Source organism: Mustela erminea, chromosome 13 (genome assembly GCF_009829155.1).
Source record: "Mustela erminea isolate mMusErm1 chromosome 13, mMusErm1.Pri, whole genome shotgun sequence".
NCBI classification, from domain to species: domain Eukaryota; kingdom Metazoa; phylum Chordata; class Mammalia; order Carnivora; family Mustelidae; genus Mustela; species Mustela erminea.
The window spans coordinates 78277734-78299293 of NC_045626.1; the positions used below are offsets into that span (position 1 = coordinate 78277734).

The 21560-nt window shown below is 42.4% G+C and overlaps 1 protein-coding gene across 10 annotated transcripts in view; it reads right to left on the reverse strand.

Annotated features, from left to right (window-relative positions):
* The window catches only part of SUDS3 (SDS3 homolog, SIN3A corepressor complex component), a 205847-nt gene that overhangs the window by 138992 nt on the left and 45295 nt on the right, over window positions 1–21560 (reverse strand). Inside the window, exon 13 of one of the 10 annotated variants that reach the window (XM_032309238.1) lies at window positions 2366–2387. The exons of 8 other annotated variants lie outside the window; for them this stretch is intronic. In XM_032309238.1, coding sequence (XP_032165129.1) covers window positions 2381–2387 — 7 coding nt within the window. In that variant the 3' untranslated portion in view covers window positions 2366–2380. Of the gene's footprint in view, window positions 1–2365; window positions 2388–11822; window positions 12026–21560 lie in introns of those variants that run through there. One more of the 10 variants, XM_032309231.1, reaches the window with a different exon arrangement.

The following is a 21560-nucleotide window of genomic DNA, read 5'->3' on the forward strand; positions in this document are numbered from 1 at the left end:
TTGGCTGGCCAGAAGTAGATGACACCTCCATGCAAACTCCCCATGACTGCGGCGCAAATGGAACACTTGTCCCCTAAGTGACGGAGCGGCCATTACTCATGGCAGGCTGGCCAACGTTTATGAAACAGATGGGACTTGGCAGGGTGAGGAGTTAGTGTGTTTGGTAGGCAGGAAGCTCTCACAGGTGGAAAAACGTTTTGGGGTGCAGCCTCATTATTATGTTTCTAATGGCCATAGGATCAAACATTAATCTTGAATGCCTTGCTTCCCAGCAGTGACAAGAAAGGATTCTCTTTGCTCTGTTAATGAGCTCACAAGCCTGGTGGGCAGATTTCCCACACTTAATTTCTTGCTTCCTTCACACTGGCAGGTACTGGCAACCCAAGTTTTCTCTAGACTTTTATTTTTTTTTAATGTATTTTTAAAGATTTTATTAATTTGAGAGAGAGCATGGGCAGGGGTGGGAGGGAAGAGGGGAGGGAGAAGCAGACTCCTGGCTGAGCAGGAAGCCTGACACAGGGCTGGGTCCCAGGACCTCAGGATCACTACTCCAGCCAAAGGCAGACGCTCAACCTTCTGAGCCAACCAGGTGTCCTTACTTCTATTTTTTTTTTTTTTAAAGATTGATTGATTGATTTTCAGAGAGGGCAAGCACGTAAGCAGGGGGAAGTGCAGAGGGAATCTTAAGCAGACTCCCTGCCGAGCACGGGGCCTATAGGGTTCAATCTTACAACCTTCAGGACCATGACCTGAGCAGAAACGAAGAGTTGGATGCTGAACCAACTGAGCCACCCAGGCATCCCACTAGACTTTTATTTATAAGAGGCCTTAAGGGGCGCCTGGGTAGCTCAGTGGGTTAAAGCCTCTGCCTTCAGCTCAGGTCACCATCCCAGGGTCCTGGGATCTAGCCCCACATTGGGCTCTCTGCTCAGCAGGGAGCCTGCTTCCCCTTCTCTCTCTGCCTGCTTCTCTGCCTACTTGTGACCTCTGTCAAATAAATAAAATCTTAAAAAATAAAAAAGAGGCCTTAAAATGCCATGATAATGAACCTATAGTATGAATTATTGGTAAAACAATCTCCTGCCCCAGTCGGTATCAGCTCTCTAACCTCTTTTCACCAGGCTACTAGATTCTGAGTTCTCTACACACAAACACCAAGTGTTCCCATTTGCACCCTTGAGTGACATCATGACATTTTTTGCCGTATTCCAAATCATCCCCTTTCTGGTTCTCATCTGCTCACTCTCTCATACTTGTATGTGAGTAAATATATACACATACACATTTATGAATGTATAAACTTTATTATTTCTTCCAATGTCTATTTAGTACCAGGCTAGGCAGTTGGGGTAAAATGCTATGTAAGCAATGGGGGCTAACCTTCTGGAACTCAGAGTCTTGGGGAAAGATAGCAGAAATAATAAGAAATTGTTATAAGTTCTACTGTAAGAAAAGTTCAAAGAGCTACAGGAAGCCGGAGCCTGGACCAAGAAGTTTCACGGACCACTTCCCAGAAGAAAGGATATTTTAACCTAAGACCTAAAGGTTGGCAGTCATTAGTGAGGCCTCTCCAGGCAGAAGAACTGTGAGAAGACCCAGAATCCAAAAAGGGCATGGGATCTTTAGGGAACAAATGGGTTCAGTTGGGCTAGGACATGAGCAGCAGGAGGCGGGATAGGAAGCAGGTGGGGAAACTCTAAGAGCAGAAGCTAATGAGGAAAGCGAGAGCCAGACCTTCTAATGCCTGTGTGCCCTGTGAAGCAGCTGGAACTTAATTCCAAGTGAAACAGGAAGCCAATGAAGGGTTTTAAGTAGGAAGGTGATATGATCCAATTTATATTTTCTCCACGGGAATATTCAAAACAGGCTGGAAGTCTTGGTACTGACCAAGCAGAATGGATTTAGACAGGGTCCTGAAGGCGCCCTGCTTTTCTGGGCGTTCACCCACTGACTGCTGAAGGTCTGAAGTGTCTGGGGGGAGGGGCTGGACTGCTGGGGGGAGGCGGGTGGGGTAAGAGGAAGGGGGGGAGGGTTGTTCAGGACAGTGGCTGCTTGTCACTGTATGGTATTAGTTAATTACCACATTAATTACATTCATAAAGATCTAAAAATATACATAGGAGAAACATGAAGAAAATAGGCACCAGCAAAACTTGTCTTATAGGATGACGGGATTAGTGGTCCAGGTCAGAAGTATCTTAATGTTTTAACAACCAGTATGGACCTCCTGGGGCATAGCAGCTAAATACATGTGCTAATGTCTGCACAGAACAAACAAGCCAGGAAAATATTCTGAAAGATGAAGTGATGCTCTTTTCTCCTTCCACCGTATGTCCTGTTATCCCATGACCATTCTCTATTCAAGGGGGTCAGACCCTGGTCAGACCCTGAAAACAGAAAAAAAAAAAAAAAAAAGGCTTTTAAATTTCAAAAGACTGAACCTTGAAGGGAGTTGGGTCAAAGGAAAAAGAAACACAAAGAGCCAGACCAGGGTTTCCTGCCTTCAAGACAAGATGAAAAAAGAAAGCAGAGAAGGAAGTTTGGGTATTGGGGAGACCTGCCCTTTAGCCTTACTAGGGGGAACTAGAAGAGAGATCCAAGTAAGAAATCAGAGTACTGGGGATCTGTGCTCTGAGTGGTTCATCCAAGAAACCAGCAAGAACCCAAGGGAAACATAGCAAGGATCCAGGCGCATGAAATAGTCTTACAGATCTCTTCCCACAGGACTGCATGTATGCCTCAGCCCCTGATAACCTCCAATACTCAGGTATTATTTAAGCCTCTGGCAACTTCAAAAAGAAAAGATGCTCTCAAAACCCACCTCTAAGAGACAGTGTTGGGACAACTGGGGAATTTGGAATATGGATTAGATTTTAGCTGAGATTATGAAATTATTGTTAATTTTCTTAATTGTGATAGTGGTATTGCAATTATGTCAAAGATAGTCCTTTTACTTAGGAAAATGCATAATGAACTACCAAGAGATGAAATACCCTAATTTCTGCAAATTGTTTTCCAAATAATTCAGCAGGCAAAACATACAAGTACACAAGAGAGAGAAAGCAAATCAAGCAAAATGTTAATAATCGATCCAGAAGGGAGTGGTATACCAGTGTTCATGGTACTATTGTTTCCGCTCTCCCATAGCTTTAACTTTTTAACATGTAAACTTTTAAAATAAACTTTTATAACAGAGTAAATAATAATAATAATAATAATAAATGCTAGAAATCACAAGCAAAATGTTGATCCAGTAATACTAATTTAAAATATTTTAACCAGCATAGGGAATGGTTTGCATTATCACACACACAGAACATGAAGGTACGAGTACCAGTTGTTGAATAGAGTAGCTGGGATTATCTCTGGCATTTTCTCCATTATTCACCTTTCTGTGCTTTTATAATATTAAAAATTACTTTTAGATGGTATCTTAAAGAAAGATGGGTGGGGAGAAGAAATCCTGAATTGACTAAGATCGAGTATTTGCGACCCATTATCATGGGGAGTTCAGAATAAAAATTGAAGTGAATTATGGAAAAGTGAGGAAGTTACTGCTGTTTCTGGGTTGGTGAAGCAAGAGTTACACAAGTCAGATTTCCTAGTTGCAATCAACAGAGACCAACCCTGGCTCCTTGAAGCATTCTGGGGATGATGGGGAGCTAGCAGAACCAACAGGAAGCCTGGAGAGCCAGGCCTGGCACATGGACAGGAAGAAAGGTAGGGTGGCCAACAGTCATGGCCACGCCAAACCCGGGTGACAAGAGCCAATCAGAGAGGACAGAACTGCAGCAGCCACTGAACTGGGGGCAGGCTATAGCTCAGACCTCTGCCCCTCCTCTCTTGGGTACTGAGTGCACTGAGTGCTGACACGGCCACCATCACTGGCCTCCAGAAGCCCACTGCTGCTCCTGCCATGTCCAAAATCCTCCACTCCATTTCTAAGACTCCATTTCTAAGTCGTACACGTGTGCATCTGATTGGCCAAGTCTGGGTCACATCTCACGTGTGAGCTGCAGAGGACATAGGGATAGCAAGGACCTCATCGTTGGAGCTCCTCTAATGGGAAAAGGGCCCTGCCTCCCACTAAGACTCATATAATGGGATATTTTCCAAAGATAAGATGGAGAGTCTGACGCTGGGCACCAAAAATGACAAATGCCACCGTGCAGTGAACCAGACACCACATAAGAGAAAACAAGACAGATTTGGCCCACGCCCTCGAGGAGCAACTTTGAGGGTGGATGTTATATCTTATTATTCTTTGTTAACCCATGGTGCTTAGCACAGAGTAAACACTCAATACATGTTTACTAAATAAATAAAAATAAATGACCAGTCTGCCTGGACAAATCAAACAACCTTTTGCTAGCAGAGGACTGAATAATAGAATTCTCTAGAACCTTCTAGCATGACGATTCTTGGAATTTATGATCTTGCCTGAGACTCAGGGATCTCCCAGAGACTGAACCACAAGCTAGAGGAAAACTGCACTGATACACTAAACCTTACCAAATATTAAATTTTTAAAATGGACCCACCTAGAAAACAAATTCAAATCAAGTTTAAATCCAAACAGCTAAAAACAATTGAACAAGAATGAAATTTGTTCTGAGTCCCTACTTAAGGCTGAATTTTCTTATCTTTTAAGCAAAAAGCCCAATGTCATTAGTTTTGGTCATACACTGGCCCATGGTGTCATGCTGGGCTATGTCACGGCATATATCAGCAATAATTTTATAAATGTGTTCTCCCCAGCTCCCTACCTCTGAGCTTGAATCAATTTCCAGCCACCGTTTGCACATTTCATGCCAAAAGGCTGCAGTGGGGGATGCCAAGGGCTGGTGTGAAATCACTTGTTCTGCACATCTGTAAACATGGATAAGAATCATCTCTCTTTGCAATGGTTTTGGTCTCAGTTTAACTAGACACAAACTCGCTAGATCCTGTGCAGTCTCTGGACGTTTCATTAATTTACTCATTCAACAATTTTGCACTGACTGCTTATTATGGGCCAGGAACTGTGCTAGACACCAGGGATATACCAGTGACCAGAAAAGGTGTGGACCTTGAATTCATGGCACTTAAATTCTAGGTGGAGACCCATAAATGAATACGCAACTACAAAATGGAATGGTCATTAGAGGGGAAAAAAAACCAAGCTGGGTGCTATATACAAAAACAACAGAAATCTAATTTGGAATAGAGTACCTCAGGAAGCAACATTGAGCCTGCAACCTAAACACTGAGAAGAGTAGGGGCATCTGGGTGGCTCAGTGGGTTAAAGCCTCTGCCTTCTGCTCAGGTCATGATCCCGGGTTCCTGGGATAGAGCCCTGCATCGGGTTCTCTGCTCAGCAGGAAGCCTGTTTCCCTCTCTCTCTCTGCCTGCCTCTCTGCCTACTTGTGATCTCTGTCAAATATATAAATAAAATCTTTAAAAACAAACAAACAAACGAAACATTGAGAAGAGTAGTTATGGGCTGAATTGTGTCTCCCCAAAGCTCATATTTTGAAGCCCTTATCCCCAGGACCTCAGAATGTAACTGTATAGAGACAGAGTCTTGAAAGAGGTAGTTAAGTTAAAATGAAGTCATTAGGATGGGCCCTATCCCAATAGGGCTGGTGTTCTTATAAAAGGAAATTTAGATAGACACACCCTGAGGGAGACCACAGGAGGACACAATGGAGAAAGCCATCTACAAGCCAAGGCCTTGGAAAAAACCAACCCTGCTGACACCTTGATCTCGCACTTCTAGAAGTATAAGAAAAGTCATTTGTTTTTTAAGTCACCCAAGCTGTGGTACTTTGTCATGGCAGCCCTAACGAACTCACAGAAAGGTAAACCAGATAAAGGATCAGGGTGAGGAAAAGAGATCCAAGGCTGAGGGAAAAGAAAGAAAGAGCAAAGACCAGAGTCAGAATAGAGCCTTGCCCCATCAGAGGATGGAAAACCCAATAAACTTAACTGTTTGGAGCTGAGTCAAGACAAGGAAGGATGGGACAAAGCAGAACTGGAGAGGGGACAGAAGCCAGAACATATAGGGCCCAACTGGTCATGTTAAGGATCTTGACATTTAATAATTTTGGAGAAGGGGGTTGACATACAGTTAAATATTGTGTTGTCCAATGAATGGAGGAGCACTATAGCAGAGGTTGAGAACTGTAAACAGACACGTATTTAGAAGGTAGAAGTGACGGGCTTGCTGACGTTTGGGTATGTCCTGTCCTCCTGCAGGAGGTGGGTGGCAAGAAGGGTACACTGGCTTCCAGCTTGAGTACCTGGGTGCATTTAGTAGAACATTTTCTTATGTGGAGAGAAGGTTTGGAAGCCATCTTTTGGCTGAGACACCAGACGAGAGGTATAATCTCTTCAGGCAAAGGTCAAGGTGCTCAGCCTGGAAAACAAGGTTCTTCTAGATCTACCCCCTACCTGCCTTCTCAAGCTGCCTCTCTCGTTACTTACTCTCCTCCCCCACACTCCATGCCCTACACACACCAGATTTCTCAGTGCCCAACCTTGCTCCCCCTATATAAAACATGCATACTCCACCTCTCTGGGAACCTCTGCCCATCATTCCATATCCTGTGCAAATACAACCTCTCCCAAACCCTCCTTGATTCTGCATCCACCTGGACCTCACCTCTCCCTCTAGTGACCTTCTTCATATCTTGGTTTGACCAAAGAACTAATTACATGTATGCCATGCCCTCACATCACACCCTATTTTTTTTCCAATGCCTATTCCAATTTGTAATTATATATTCATTTATGAGTTTCCTTCTAGAATTTAAGTGCCATGAATTCAAGATTAAGTCCATGTGGCTAAATCCAAGGGACACTTTTGGCCCTTATGTTCCCTGACCTCTCCATAGAACTCAGTATGTATTCCAGTGCTTCCTTTTTTTACATTTTAATTTGAACTGTTTCTATAGAAAAGTTGTAAGAATAATAAAGTGAATACCCATGTCTTGTTAACCCAGATTCTCTGATTAATCTTTTCCTGCCTTATGTGTTTATCCCCTTTTTTCTGGGCCATGGAAATGTAAGTTGCAAATATCACAATGCTTTACTCCTAAATACTTCATGTTTCCTAAGAACAAAGATCTTTCTTTGTTAAAGAAACAAAGATCTTACATCATCATAGCACAATTATCAGATTCTAGAAAAATAATATTGACGCAACACTACTGTCTTAGTCTGATCAGGCTGCTTTAAGAGACTACCATAAAGGGGCACCTGGGTGGCTCAGTAGGTTAAAGCCTCTGGTTTTGGCTCAGGTCATGATCCCAGGGTCCTGGGATCGAGGCCCACATTGGGCTCTCTGCTCGGCAGGGAGCCTACCTCCCCACAACTCTGCCTGCCTGTCTGTCTACTTGTGATCTCTGTCAAATAAATAAAACCTTTAAGAAAAGAGAGAGAGAGAGAGAGAGGGAGACACTACCATAGACCGGGTTGCTTGTAAACAATAGAAATTTATTCCTCATTGTTTTAGATGCTAGGAAGTCCAAGATCAAGGTGCCTGCAAATCCAGTGCCTGAAAAAGGCCACTTCCTGGTTCTTAGATTGCTGTCTTCCTACCATGTCCTCAAATGAGGGGTGGGAGCGAGGGAGGTCTCTGACGCCTCCTTTATAAGGGCACGAATCCCATTCAAGAGGGTTCCACCTTCATGACCTAATCACCTCCCAAAGGCCTTGCTTCCAAATACCATCACACTGGGTGGTAGAACTTAACAAGTGAATTTAGGGGGGACTCGAACATTCAGTCTATACCAACTCTTACCTAAGAGACCATTTTAAATTTTGTAAATTGGGGCACCAGGGTGGCTATTGGTTAAGCATCTCTTGGTTTCAGCCCAGGTCATGATCTCATAGGTCATGAGATTGAGCCCAGCTTCTGGTTCTGCACTCAGTGCAGAGTCTGCTTGAAGATTCTCTCCTTCTGCCCCTCCCCCTACTTGTGCCCTCACACATGCTCTCTCTCTAAAATAAATAAATCTTTTAAAAATGCAATAAAATTTTGTAAGCTGTTCCTATAACGGCTTTTAGAGTGACTTTTTTCTGATCTAAGATCAAATCTAAAACCACATATTGCATTTAGTTGTCATGTCTTTTTAGTCTCCTTTTATCTGGAACAGTTCCTTAGTCTGCCTTAGTCTTTCAAGATGCAAGTATTTGTGGAAAGTACAGCCCAGTTCTGTAGAACGTCCCTCCATCTGGGTATGTCTGGTGTCTCCTTACGACTGGACACTGGATATGCATTTGGGGGCAAAAATATCATAGAGGAGATGTTGTGTCCTCCTTGGTACATGACATCAGGATGCATATGATACTGCCTCATCCCATCATCCATGATAAACCACTTCCCTGAAGGTCTCTCTTCCCTTGGTTCCTGTGCCTATCTTCCTACCTCCTAGGCAGATGCTTCTTGTTTTTTGTCTTTTTTTTTTTTTAATGGGCTCTTCTTCCTCTGCCAACCCATAACCGTTGTCCAGACACATAAGCAAGGAGCGTGTTCTAGACTCTTCACTCTTTAATTCTTCTCCATCATGTTCTTCTGTATCCTGAATCTAATCTTCTAGAACTTTAGTTACCACCTTTGCACTGGTGGTTCTCAAACTTTCTACTCTCCTCACCCTGGATCTCTCTCCTCAACTCCAGACCCAGAACTGACTACCAGGCAGCTACACCAGGATGTCACAATGTCCAAGAAAGAATGCATCATCTTCCCCTGCCCCAGGCCTGTCTCTCTTCGTCCTGGGAGAAATGACAACACCCAGAGCTCAAGCCATTCATCCATTCACTGAGGCACTCACATCTATTTATGCACAGTCTTCCTTCATGGATTTTCAATTTCTTTAAATAAGAGCTGTATCTGTCTTCTTGCTATTGTGTCCCTAGAAATGGCTCACCCTTGAAAATGGTAGCTGTTTCTAATCAGACTCTGTTTCCTCATCTCAAAGGTAGAAATAATAATGGTTACTTCACAGGGCTTGGGTGAGGAGCAGATGAGATCACATATGAGCAAGTCCTTTATAAACCTAATGCTGTATTCCCTGGCTACTCAAAATGTCTGAGATCAGCAGCAAGCAACACCTGGGAAGTGGTTAGAAATGTGAGCTTGGACTCCACCCTGGTTTCACCCATTGCTGAATCTGAATCTCTATTTTAACAAGAGTCCCCCATGATTTGTATATGCAGTGACGTTTGAGAAAGACTGCTCAATTCGAAGTGAATTACAGACAGGCACATCCACTGGACAGACACCCCATTTGTTAACATTCGGTTCGCAGTCTTCCTCACACAGTAAGTCTTTCCTGGTCAAATGAGGAAATGCTAGGTTCACATGAAGGGCATGGCATCGGGGGAACAGCAGGCCCGAAATCGTAACTTCTTGCGTCTCTCAAAGAACTCTATGTTCTCTAACATAGTTTTGAGAGTACCAAGGTCCGGGATGGCCATGATGCTTAGTGGAGATAATGTACATGAGGGATCGTATACGGAACAAGGCATGTGGTCAATACGCAGCAAATTATATTTGGTTTCGTTTTTAAGTACAGAAACTCACATTCAGACGGCTTCCCATTTGCCATGAATGTGTAATCTCTGAGCCTGTCTACGGGCTCCCCTAGGTTCTAAGAGAACAGGAATCTCTCCTTATTCTGTGTCTCAAACAAATTACCATTTCACAGAGATTTGGATGGGTCTGCTTTTTTAAGCTACCATTTGTTGAATTCCTACTATGTGCCAGACGCAGACTGAATAAAGTGGAAATGTCTGGTTTTTCCATTCCCCATGCTGGTTCCAGGCCGGTAGCACAGAAGGTGGGCAGGGGCTAGAGCAGCAGAACAGAAGGCGGGGAACGAACGGGAAGGAGGAGTTGATGGTTAAAGGAGCAGATTGGTGTCCTCGGGCTCCTTTTGCCAAAGTTTATTTCAATCTGGCTCGTTTCTTTTTTCCCCCAAGCTTCAAATTTAGCAAGCTCGAAATAATAATTTCCACTAGTGCTTTCTGCATCCAGCCCCTTACCTAATAAAGGTGCTTCTTAAATATCAAGTGCCACTCGTACCTAAGATGATTGTGGCTCTTCAAAAAGAAAGACGTGCCAGGTAACAGGCATCGCAAAATTACAGACTGACATTCTCCAAAACCCTGATGACATTCTGAGGAACACTACATTGTGCACCCTCCAAAAACAAAATCATACCACAGACACAAAGTTCTACATACAATGTCAGGGAAAGGAGGGTTGCAAGCCTTAGAGAAGACTCAAGAATCTTCCACTAAAAATGTCTAAATTTAAGACTCACTTGCTTCTCTTCACACAGATCCTCATGTACAAACCAATACACATGTGTGTGCGCGCATACACATACACACGCAGTGCATTTTCATTTACCTCATTACCTCTCTAGATCCAGAAGCAGAATAAATTAACATTTTCCTGGCAGGCAAGTGGAGACATGTTTTGTCTAGAGATTACACAGATTAAACTATCAAGTGCCATAACCTACCCTCAATAAGGCTCAAAGATAGACAGGAAAATTTAGACACTGCCATCTAAAGCCCAGCAGGAAACAGTAACCTCATATCTCAGGAGAACCCTAGCCCACTTGCCAGAAAGCCCACGGGCTGTGGCCTCCTTCCTGATCTAACGGATGTTGTTCGGTGGAAAACAGATAAAATACATCCTTCTGTGAAATGTGATTAAAAAAACAAAACAAAACAAAACATGAAGTCAGAAAGACCACAGTTGCTTTGAAGCCACTAACAGCTTCATTTTGTTCAAAATGGGCTTTTTATTCCAAAAGAGGGATTTGGGCAACAGAAAACAGGGTCCTGTGGCTAAATGCATGGGACTCGTATGGTCCCGACTCTCTGGGTTTCTACGAATACTGGCTCTACCCCTTTCTCTGAGCCTCAGTTTATTCACACATAGAATGGGGCAATATGAGCACCTACTCTTCAGAGCTGTCCCGAGAGCTCAATGAGGTGACCTGTATAAAGACCTTCGCACGGCGCCTGATACACGGCAAATATTGGACAGAACCGCTAACTACAGCATGGATGTCTCGGAAGTCCACAGACTCCAATCTTGATGGCCAGAACACAGCAGGAGTCCCTGAGTCCCACCTACTCCTTCCCTCCCCCACAGTGTTCTATCATGTACCAGAGAATCCTGGTGACACACTGTACCCAACACTACAGAACTTGACAAAAGTTGATGACTTGAACTCATCTGGGTTTTTAAAAATTTTTTTCTTTATTGTAGGAATGTATTATAATTGTATCTGTAAAATAAAAACAAATTTTAATAGATATTTATGTATTTATATGTGTATGTTCTGTAAAACACATAGAGAAAACATAAAGATTGCTATTGTAACCAGATGTGAACATGCAATCTGATGGCATTAATTACACTTGCAATGTTGTGCAACCAATACAACTACCTATTTTCAAAAATTTTCATCACCCCAAATAGAAGTTCTATACCCATTAGCAATAACTCCCCGTTCTCCTCTCTGCCAGCCTCTGGTAACCTTTACTCTACTTTCTGTTTCTATGAATTTGCCTGTTCTAGAGATTTCATATATAGTAGTCCCCCCTTATCCATGGGAGATCTGTTTCAAGACCCCTAGGGGATGCCTGACACCACAGATATTATCAGACCCTATATATGTTTTTTTTTTCCTATACATACATAACTGTGATAAAATTTAATTTATAAATTAGGCATAGTAAGAGATTAACCACAATAACGGGTAATAAAATTAAACAAGTGTAACTACACGCTGTAATAAAGAGTCCTCTGAATGTGGTCTCGCTCTCTCCCAAACTTTGTGACTCAACTGAACTCACCCTTCTTCCTGGGATGCTGTGAGAGGGTAACATGCCCGCGTGACGAGGTGGGAGTGAGGTGCGTGACCCGGGCATGGTGACTCAGCGTCAGGCTACCCTGACCTTCTGATGGTATGGGAGGAGGAGGATCTCCTGCTTCCAGGCCACAGGGGGCCACAGGTAACTGAAACCACAGAAAGCAAACCTGTGACTGAGGGAAGGAGGCTGCTGTAAATGGAATCATGTAATATTTGTCCTTTTGTGTCTGGCTTCTTTCATGTAGCTTAAGGTTTTCAAGGTGCACAATGAAATTCACTTATTGTGGCCTATGTCCGAACTTCACCCCTTTTTACAGCTGAGTAATATTCTATGGTAAGGATATGCCACATTTTGCTTATCCATTCATCTGTCAGTGGACGCTTGGGTAGCTTCCACCTTTTACTTATGGCAAATAATGTTATGAACATCAGAATAGGAAGATCTGTTTGAGTCCCTGCTTTTAACTCTTGGGGAGTCATACCTAGGAATGGAACTGCTGAATCACAGGGTAATTCTAGATTTAACTTTTTAAATTTATTTTTATTTTTTTTTTAAGATTTCTTAAAAAAAATTTTTTTTTTTTTTTTTGAGAGAGAGTAAGAGAAAGCACAGAGTGGAAGGGAGAAGCAGGCTCTCTGCTGAGCAGCGAGCCCGATGTGGTGCTCAATCCCAGGATCCAGGGGATCATGACCTGAGCCGAAGGCAGATGTTTAAACTGACTGAGCCATCCAGGGTGCCCATCTATGTTTAACTTTGTAAAGAAACATCAAATTGTCTTCCACAGTGGCTGCACCATGTTTCATTCCCCACAGCCACATTCAAGAGCTCCAATTTCTCCACATCCTCTCCATGTCCTGTTATTTTCTGTAACTCTTTGTCTCTAAGAACATCTCAAGACCATCCCAACAATATAGCAAATCTACTGTTACAAAACAGCTGAGAAGGAAGTAATGCTAATTTAGTGGTTCTCACCCCACTAGGGACAACTCTTTCAGCCTAAAGAACATTTGACAATGTCTGGGAACATTTTTAGTTATCATAACTCCCTATAAAATTATTTTACATATTGGTCTTCCCTGTAAGATTTCAAAGTTCTCACTTCTCTTTTCTACTTAAAAATACATTTAAAAAACTAACTTCAGTCAAATTGGTTTTGGCTACAAGTAAAAACAGCAAATGAAAAGTGGTCAAAAAATAATATGTCTCACATTTTTAAAAGTCCGGAAATAATGAAGTTTAGTAGTTCAATAAAAACACCAAGGACACAGGCTTTTTCAATCTCTCTGCTTTACCACCACTGGCATGCCAGCTCCTATCCTCAGATTTATCTCCTCATGGCCTCAAGCTGATTGCTGCAGATCCAGCCATCACATCCCCACACAGCCATGTACAAAGACAGGAAACAGAAATGTACCTCTTTGCACCCAAGAGGAAAACCTACCCTAGCATCCAGATAGCAAATTGCCCCCTGGGCCTCATTCACCTGAGTTGTATCAACTACTCATTGGCCAGAAAATAAAATCACTACATTAAGTTTAGGCTCATCAACGTTTATCCCATCAAACTGGAGAACTGGAGAGACATCGCCCTCCCTGAGCTTAGAGGTGGGTGAACATCCCACCATTAGAGATACTGAAGGTATAAAGTAATCTGTAGGTTGTTTCATTGGTGCTTCAAAGCTAGCTTACCTGTCATTTGGTTTCAGATGCAAATGATAAAAATCTAACTGGTTTTTTAAATGTGGAAAAAGCCAAGATGCCCTTCAATAGACAATTGCGTAAAAAAGATGTGGACCATATACACAATGGAATATTAGCCACTTAACCTACCATGTGACCCTGAAAGGCTCCTCAACCTCTCTGATTCTCCTGCTTGTAACAGGAGATGGCTGGAATGCTTGACTTCTGATTTGCTTTCCAATTCCGTATTCAACTAATTCCATGACTTCCTCCCTGCACAATGCTTTGACTATTTTTTTTTCCTAGATGCTACCAATCAGACCAATTTGATTCTCTTTGTATGGCCTGTTACCCACCACAGAGGAACAACAACTGAGCAAACAACTCTGGCAAGCAACTCTAGAGCAGCAATTCTAGAGTTTGGAGACTTGCAGCCAGATACCTTGTAGGTGAGGAAACCCAGCAGAGAAAGGGAGGTCTGGGCAAGAGGGAGTGGGGAAGCCTACCACTGGGGAGGAAGCTCTGGGTCACAGACTTTGCTCCATCCCACCTCCCAGACCCAGTTTGGGTGATTTAATTCCAAGCCATGTCTGTAAGGGTGCTTGGCAGAGACTCCTTGGTACCTCTGCAGACTGCATGCTAAAATTAGCTGTGGGTGTGAAGCTGCCTCCTTCAGAGTGATTGTAGGGCTCTGGAGGTGCTGGCTTCCACTGATTAGTTATGACGCTGGCTTGCGAAGAAACAGTGTCAGGTGCTTGAAGTGTTCAGTGACCCTTAAAAGACAGAATATCAGAGCTGAGCCCAAGTGAATATGTCTGCTCTAACAATCTTCTATTCTTCTCCCCAAAGTGATGAGCATAGTTATGGTCAAGAGGTAACAGGCTGACAGCCCTCGCATGAGGAGTTATGCAGGTTGGGCACTGCACAACTTTAAGGGTACCACGCATATCTCAGTCTATGAAGTCTAGGTAAGTGGTGCCCCCTAGAGTTATGCAGGGCTCAACCTGTACAACCACATATGACAGTCCTTAATGCTGACAGCAAAACTATGGTGAAAAGGCTGCCATGGCTGGAATCCAGAGATTTTCAATCAATCAACCACAATATTTTACACTGATTATATACTTAAGTGCTGCTGTGGATACACTGAGTTAAATTTTATATATATATATATATATATATATATGTATATATATATATATACATATATATATATATATATATATATATGTATATATATATATATACATATATATATATATATATATTTCATCAGTTTCTCTTTTTAATGTGGCTGGCATTTGTGGATTGAATTATATTTCTGCTGGACCGTGCTATCTCAGAGGGTCCCCAGCAGTATGGTGCAGTTGCCCACTGGGATAACCCACTCCCTACCACATCCTTTTGCCTGTTTTTCTTCCCTTGCCTATCTCACTTTCCTACTCCCTCACCTAACTTACAAGGGGATCACCTCATAAATAAGCTAACTGGACCCAAATTTGCCTCAAAGCATACCTCTAGGATAAAGTAAGAAACAGATTTGCTATGCTCAGGGAACCACACTAATATGCACCTTTCCTTATACTTGATTTGCATATGATCCAGAAGAGAGGTAAAGAAACCAACACAGGAAAGGTTAAATACCAGATTTAAATAACAGAACAAGAGATGTGCATGATTACCTGCCAAGTGAGTAGTACAGAGAGTAAGTGCTAAGAGCTTGAAGGAGAAATGATATTAATGTGGAGTAGTGTGGTTGGGGAAGGAGATTTCTGCTTGGCCTCACAAGATCTAAGTGATGCCAGTTTGCTGCCAAAGAATGAGTTGTGAAATGTGGAGTTTGAGCAAGGACCTATACTCAGGAATGACTTTGGTGTTGATGATATGTGCTGTGTCTTTGGGGGAAGTACACTTTGAATTTCAGTGTGTGTGTGTGTGTGTGTGTGTGTACGCACACGCGCGTGCGCACATGCGCACACGTGTTGTGAGTGGGGGAAGATGCTAGAATCTGATTTTCTTATATCACTCATTCCAGTGAACAAAGCTGGCAGGGAGAGGTAATGTAGCCAATTTCAGAAAGCACATAAAAAGGGTGGGCACCTGGGTGGCTCAGTGGGCTAAAGCCTCTATCTTCAGCTCAGGTCATGATCCCAGGGTCCTGGAATCGAGCCCCAAATCGGGCTCTCTGCTCAGCAGGGAGCCTGCTTCCCACTCCCTCTCTGCCTACTTGTGGTCTCTGTCTGTCAAATAAATAAAATCTTAAAAAAAAAAATAAACTTTCCAGAAGGGGATCAAACACTATTCCTCTTTCCCATTAGCACCATGCCTTTTGTGAGTGAGATAAGCAACTCTAAATGTTACCATAGGAGAAGAACACATTCACTCTATGAGCATTACAGATCATTCCCTATGTTCCAGGCACTACTGAAACAGTAGTTCAGAAAACAAAAAGCAAATACTTTGTAACTTTTAATATGGAGGAAAAAAACAAAAACAAACAAACAACAGCAACAACAAAAAAACCCTACCACCGTTCAGTCCTTTAAAACAAGCAGTAAATAAATAAAAAATGTATAGAAAGGAAATAATTAAACCATCCTGAAGAACAGACATTTTGGTAGTTACCCATTCTCTCATTTATTGTTTCCCTTTATAGGAGTGACTACCATTTAAAAAGGAAGAGTTCAGAGTTGGCTGGAATTTAAGTGGGCTAAATACAGTAGTTCCCCTGCAAAAGAATTGCAATTGCGCTGAAGTGGGGATGGTGCTGTCCAAGGTACTAGGTGCATCTCAGCATGACTAGCTGGGATCTGAACAGAATCATGGTTCCCCTGTAACTTTACAAAGGTAATATTATGCCCTCAATAAATAGGTAGACATCACAGACTATAGTTGCATATGTGTATAGATTAAAAGTAACTTTCCTTTCAAATGTCCTATTCAGATGTAAAAATAAATTCCTTCAAAATACACAGAATCAGGAAGTGAAGGTTTTCTATCAATTCAGTTCAATCAAGCTTCTAAAACACATTTCACCTTGTAGATGATATTCTTTTTTATACCCAGCTGAAATCTCTCCTGCTTGACTGAATGAAGTTACAAATTTAACTGTCTACAAAGATCAGAGGGCAAAGTAAATGATTAAAATGAAACCTTTTGGGGCGCCTGGGTGGCTCAGTGGGTTAAGCCGCTGCCTTCGGCTCGGGTCATGATCTCAGGGTCCTGGGATCGAGTCCCGCATCGGGCTCTCTGCTCAGCAGGGAGCCTGCTTCCTCCTCTCTCTCTCTGCCTGCCTCTCTTCCTACCTGTGATCTCTCTCTGTCAAATAAATAGATAAAATCTTTAAAAAAAAAAAATAAAAAAAAATAAAATGAAACCTTTTTTTTTTTAAGATTTTATTTGTTTATTTGACAGAGAGGAAGATCACAAGTAGGCAGAGAGGCAGGCAGAGAGAGAGGGGGAAGCAGGCTCTCTGCTGAGCAGAGAGCCCGACATGGGGCTCGATCCCAGGACCCTGAGATCATGACCTGAGCTGAAGACAGAGGCTTAACCCACTGAGCCACCCAGGCACCCCTGAAACCTTTTTTTAAAAGAAGATTTTTATTTATTTCAGAAAGAGGAAGCATGCTTGAACAGGAAGGGGGGCAGAGGAGGAGGGAGAGGGACAAGTAGACTCTGTACTCAGTCCAAGACGGGCTTGATCTCACAACCCTGAGATCATGACCTGAGCCAAAATCAAGACTTGGATGCTTAACCGACTGGGCCACCCAAGTGCCCCTAAAATGGGACATTTTAAATAGAACTGACGTGCCATGGTGACGGGTATTGAGGAGGGAGTGTGTTGTGAAGAGCACTGCGTCTTATTTGTAACTAATGAATCACTGAACACGACATCAAAAACTAACGATGTATTCTGCAGTGGCTAACTGAACATTTAAAAAACCACCACAATGAAAAGAACAGACATGACTTCAGTGTCAGGAAAACAACAGCACGCTGAGGACTGATTACCAGCATGTCCTCTGTCTAAAGGGAGAAGCTTCTACTCAGCTCCAGCCATGTGTCCATGTGGGGCAACAAACTGTCTTGTCAAGTTATCTCATTATTTAGGAGAAGTTCAAAAATTTGTTAATCTAAGAATTTTTTAATTAACTCAATTTCTTACAATTCACTGTGTAAAAGCCAAGAGGCTAGATCCTACCCACAGACTCCCTCTTGGCCATTTCTGTTCAATGCCAACTCTCTCTCTCTCTTTTTAAGATTCAATTTATTTATTTGAGAGAGCGTGAGAGACAGCATGAGAGGGAAGAGGGTCAGAGAGAGAAGCAGACTCCCTGCTGAGCTAAGAGCCCAATGTGGGACTCAATGCCGGGACTCTAGGATTATGACCTGAGCTGAAGGCAGTTGCTTAACCAACTGAGTCACCCAGGCAACCCCCAATGTCAACTCTCTTGCTGGAAATTTCAGAAACAGAAAATTGGAAGATGTAAAAGAAAACAAAACAAAAGAGATCTTTTCTTTCCCATCTCACAGACAAGGAACTCAAAGTACAAAAAAACCAAACTAAAACAAAACAAAACAAAACTTGGATTGCAATTTTTTCAGGGAGAGTTGAGAATGTGACCCCAAATATCTGTTAACACGTATACCAAATTAAAAACAAACATTAGACAATTAGTCTTCCTTAGAAGAGGAACTCATTGTAAAAAGAATGTATCATGGGTTGAGCACAGTACCCGGTTTAGAGTGAGTGCTCTATAACGATGTATTGTAGACACTGCTGAACAGCCACATACTATAGTTGGGTATCACAACAGTGTGGTGTAAAGATCTTAATTCATACTAACTTAGAACTGTGCTGACAAACAGCTTACTACTTGTATGACACTCTCTCAGACTCAGTTTCTCCACTGTAAAATGGGAATAATATCCAACCCGCATGTTTGTTAGGAGGATCTGAGATATTACATTACACAATGCATGTCTATACATTTTATTTATATAGTGCCCATTATTCTAATTACCTGAAAGATTACCAAACTGGCAAGTCAGGAAAAATGTAATAGAAAGGAACCACAAAGTTTATTGGAAAGGTCACAAGTTGTGGAATCAATCCAAATTGAGTTGGACTCCATCTAGTTCTGCCATTTACCAGCCTGGCTACCCTGAGTAAGCCATTCTTTCATGATACCTTCATAAGGTTGTTGTGAAAATTAAACATAATTGAGTAACTACCCTATGCAATGCACCACCCTAGGCCATTTGTTTCCTTTTGTTCACTCAACGTACATAGAGTGCTCGGCACTGCTTGGGCTATAGTAAGTGCTCAACAAATAGTAGGAAGTGTTATTATCAGCATATCTGAATAGCAATGAGCATTTAACACAGCTCAGGAGAGCCTTGTGAGTACGAGGGATAAATGTGGGCTGGGTGAAACCATAATTAAGTGGGTTTGCAGAAGAGCTGAATATACCCTGGAGAAAACACAGCGGAGAGCCAAAAGAACTCTGTGTGATCGTTCAGAACGAGGTCAGGAAAGATTTTTTGTAAAAGGCAAGATAGTAAGTATTTTTGGCATTGTGGGTCAGAGAGTTACTGCAGCAACTACTCAACTCTGCCCTTGTGGTAGGAATGCAGTCATGGATAGGACATAAACCTCCAATAAAACTTTATTTACAAAAATGGGGGCAGGCTGGATTTGACCTATAGGTTGTAGTTTGCTGACCCCCACTGTAGAGTAAAAAGAGGATGGCATGTGATAGGATAAAGTGTGCTATTCAGTTGAATAAAGCGAGTGCACAAGAGCGTAAACCCTTGGAATTAAAACCAAAACTCAGGATGACCATAGTAGGTGAGAGTCCACAAACCGAAGCAAAATCACTGAAGTGATTTTTTAGCCCAGGAAAGGGAAAATTCTATCTTCGTCTGCTCTGGAGGGACCATGCCCAGACTGGTTCTGGGTAAAGTAATGTGAACCATGTGTATTCAACTGAGACCGGGATAAAAGACCAACCAGCAATGGCTTCCATGTTTCATCTGGCGAGCCTGCCACTACACCCCATCCCCAATCAGCTGCTAGTAGCTGCAAGGAGCACTGTGTAGAAAGCATTCTGAGTCCTCCCATCTGGGTCTAAAGAGAATGAGGGTCAAGACTGATTAGTAATGTCTTCTCTGCATACAAGGGGAGAGCAGTGATGAGGACACCACATGACTGCCATGTTGAAAACCCGAGGAAGGACAGGTAGGAGATAAATGGAATTTGTTATCCCAAGTAAGTTATATAACCCCAAATACAAACATCTTCAAGCTGGCAAGATGGTACTATACTCTAAGTATTAATCTATCTTGCCAACAATGGACATGTCCAAAATAGTTTTTATTATAGTGGGCACCAGGGGCCTGGGCTAGGTCACCTGAATATTCTTCCCTGCCCGGCATGACACTATGTGATTTTTTAAGATGCCTTATTGTACCATCACAGCTGTGTTCCAGGTGGCTTAGTCTTTCCCAACAGCTTTGCTTTGAAGACGTCATGAATATTTAAACAGACTTTAGGCTAAACATTTTTCATGCTTCTCAACTCACCCACAGTCCGAAGGTGGGTCTTGGTTGGCAAGGAGGCTCATTTTCGTGATGTGTGTTTATACATATAAGCCCAGAGGCATTGTATTATATAAACACATTCGGACCTTCAAGGTGCATGTATGTAAATTCTTCCTCTTAAATCCTGTCACTCAGTTCTGAAGTCAAAAGTGCGCAGTTAAAGGTCACTGACAGGTTTTCAGACACAGACCCGCAGCTCTGCGATAAATAAGAATATACTGATAATTTGGAAATGACCTACTAATGCTCCCACTGCACCTGTTCACAGATTATCATCTCAGAACCACAGGGACTGAAAGACAGTGCCCCTTTCCTTGTTTTGAGGATGTTGAATAAGTCACAGAAGGTCCCAAAGACAGGTGGGGGCAGGCAAGGCATCAAGGTGGAGGTAAAGAGAGTTGGCTAAGTATACATATCTGTTCTTTTTTCCATGAAATCCCACTGAAACAACTATAAGGGTGTTTTTGTTTTGCTCTGTTTTAAGGACTTAAACAGTGGTGGAGTTCTGGTGGAAACAACAGGTGAGGAAAAAAACGAACTGTAGAAGTTGTAGATGAAAACAACAACAACAATAAAATTTTAAGCTAACAGTGGAGAAAGCCAAGACTCCTAGGTTAGCAGCACCCAATGAGAAACAAAGGTATATCTAGAAATGAGGATTAAGGCAGTGGGACTGGTTGAAATTCAGTTTAAGAAGCTGTCAGTTTCGGGGTGCCTGGGTGGCTCAGTGGGTTAAGCCTCTGCCTTCGGCTCAGGTCATGATCTCAGGGTCCTGAGATCGAGCCCTGCTTCAGGCTCTCTGCTCAGCAGGGCGTCTGCTTCCCCCTCTCTCTCTGCCTGCCTCTCTACCTACTTGTGATCTCTGTGTGTCAAATAAATAAATAAAATTAAAAAAAAAAAAAGAATTAAAAGAAGTTGTCAGTTTCCAGCAATCACACTACTAGGTATTTACCCAAAGAATATACAGTTACTAACCCAAAGGGATACATGCACCTGGGTGTTTAGAGCAGCATTATCGACAAGAGCAGCATTATCTACAATAGCCCAACTATGGAAACAGCCATAGTGTCCATTGACTGATGAACGAATAAAGATGTAGTATAGAGATACGATGGAATATTACTCAGCCATCAAAAAAGAATGAAATCTTGCCACTTGCAATGACATGATGGAGCTAGAAAGAATTATGTTAAGCAAAATAATTCAGAAAGACAAATATTGTATGATTTCACTTAGATGTGGAATTTAAAAAACAAAACAAACAAGCATGTGGGTGGGGAGGGGCATAAAGAGAGTCCAACTAAGAAAAAGACTCTGAACTACAGAGAACAAAGCGATATTACCGCAGGGCGGGGGTGCTGAGGGACAGAGGAAATAGGCAATGGGGATTAAGGAGTG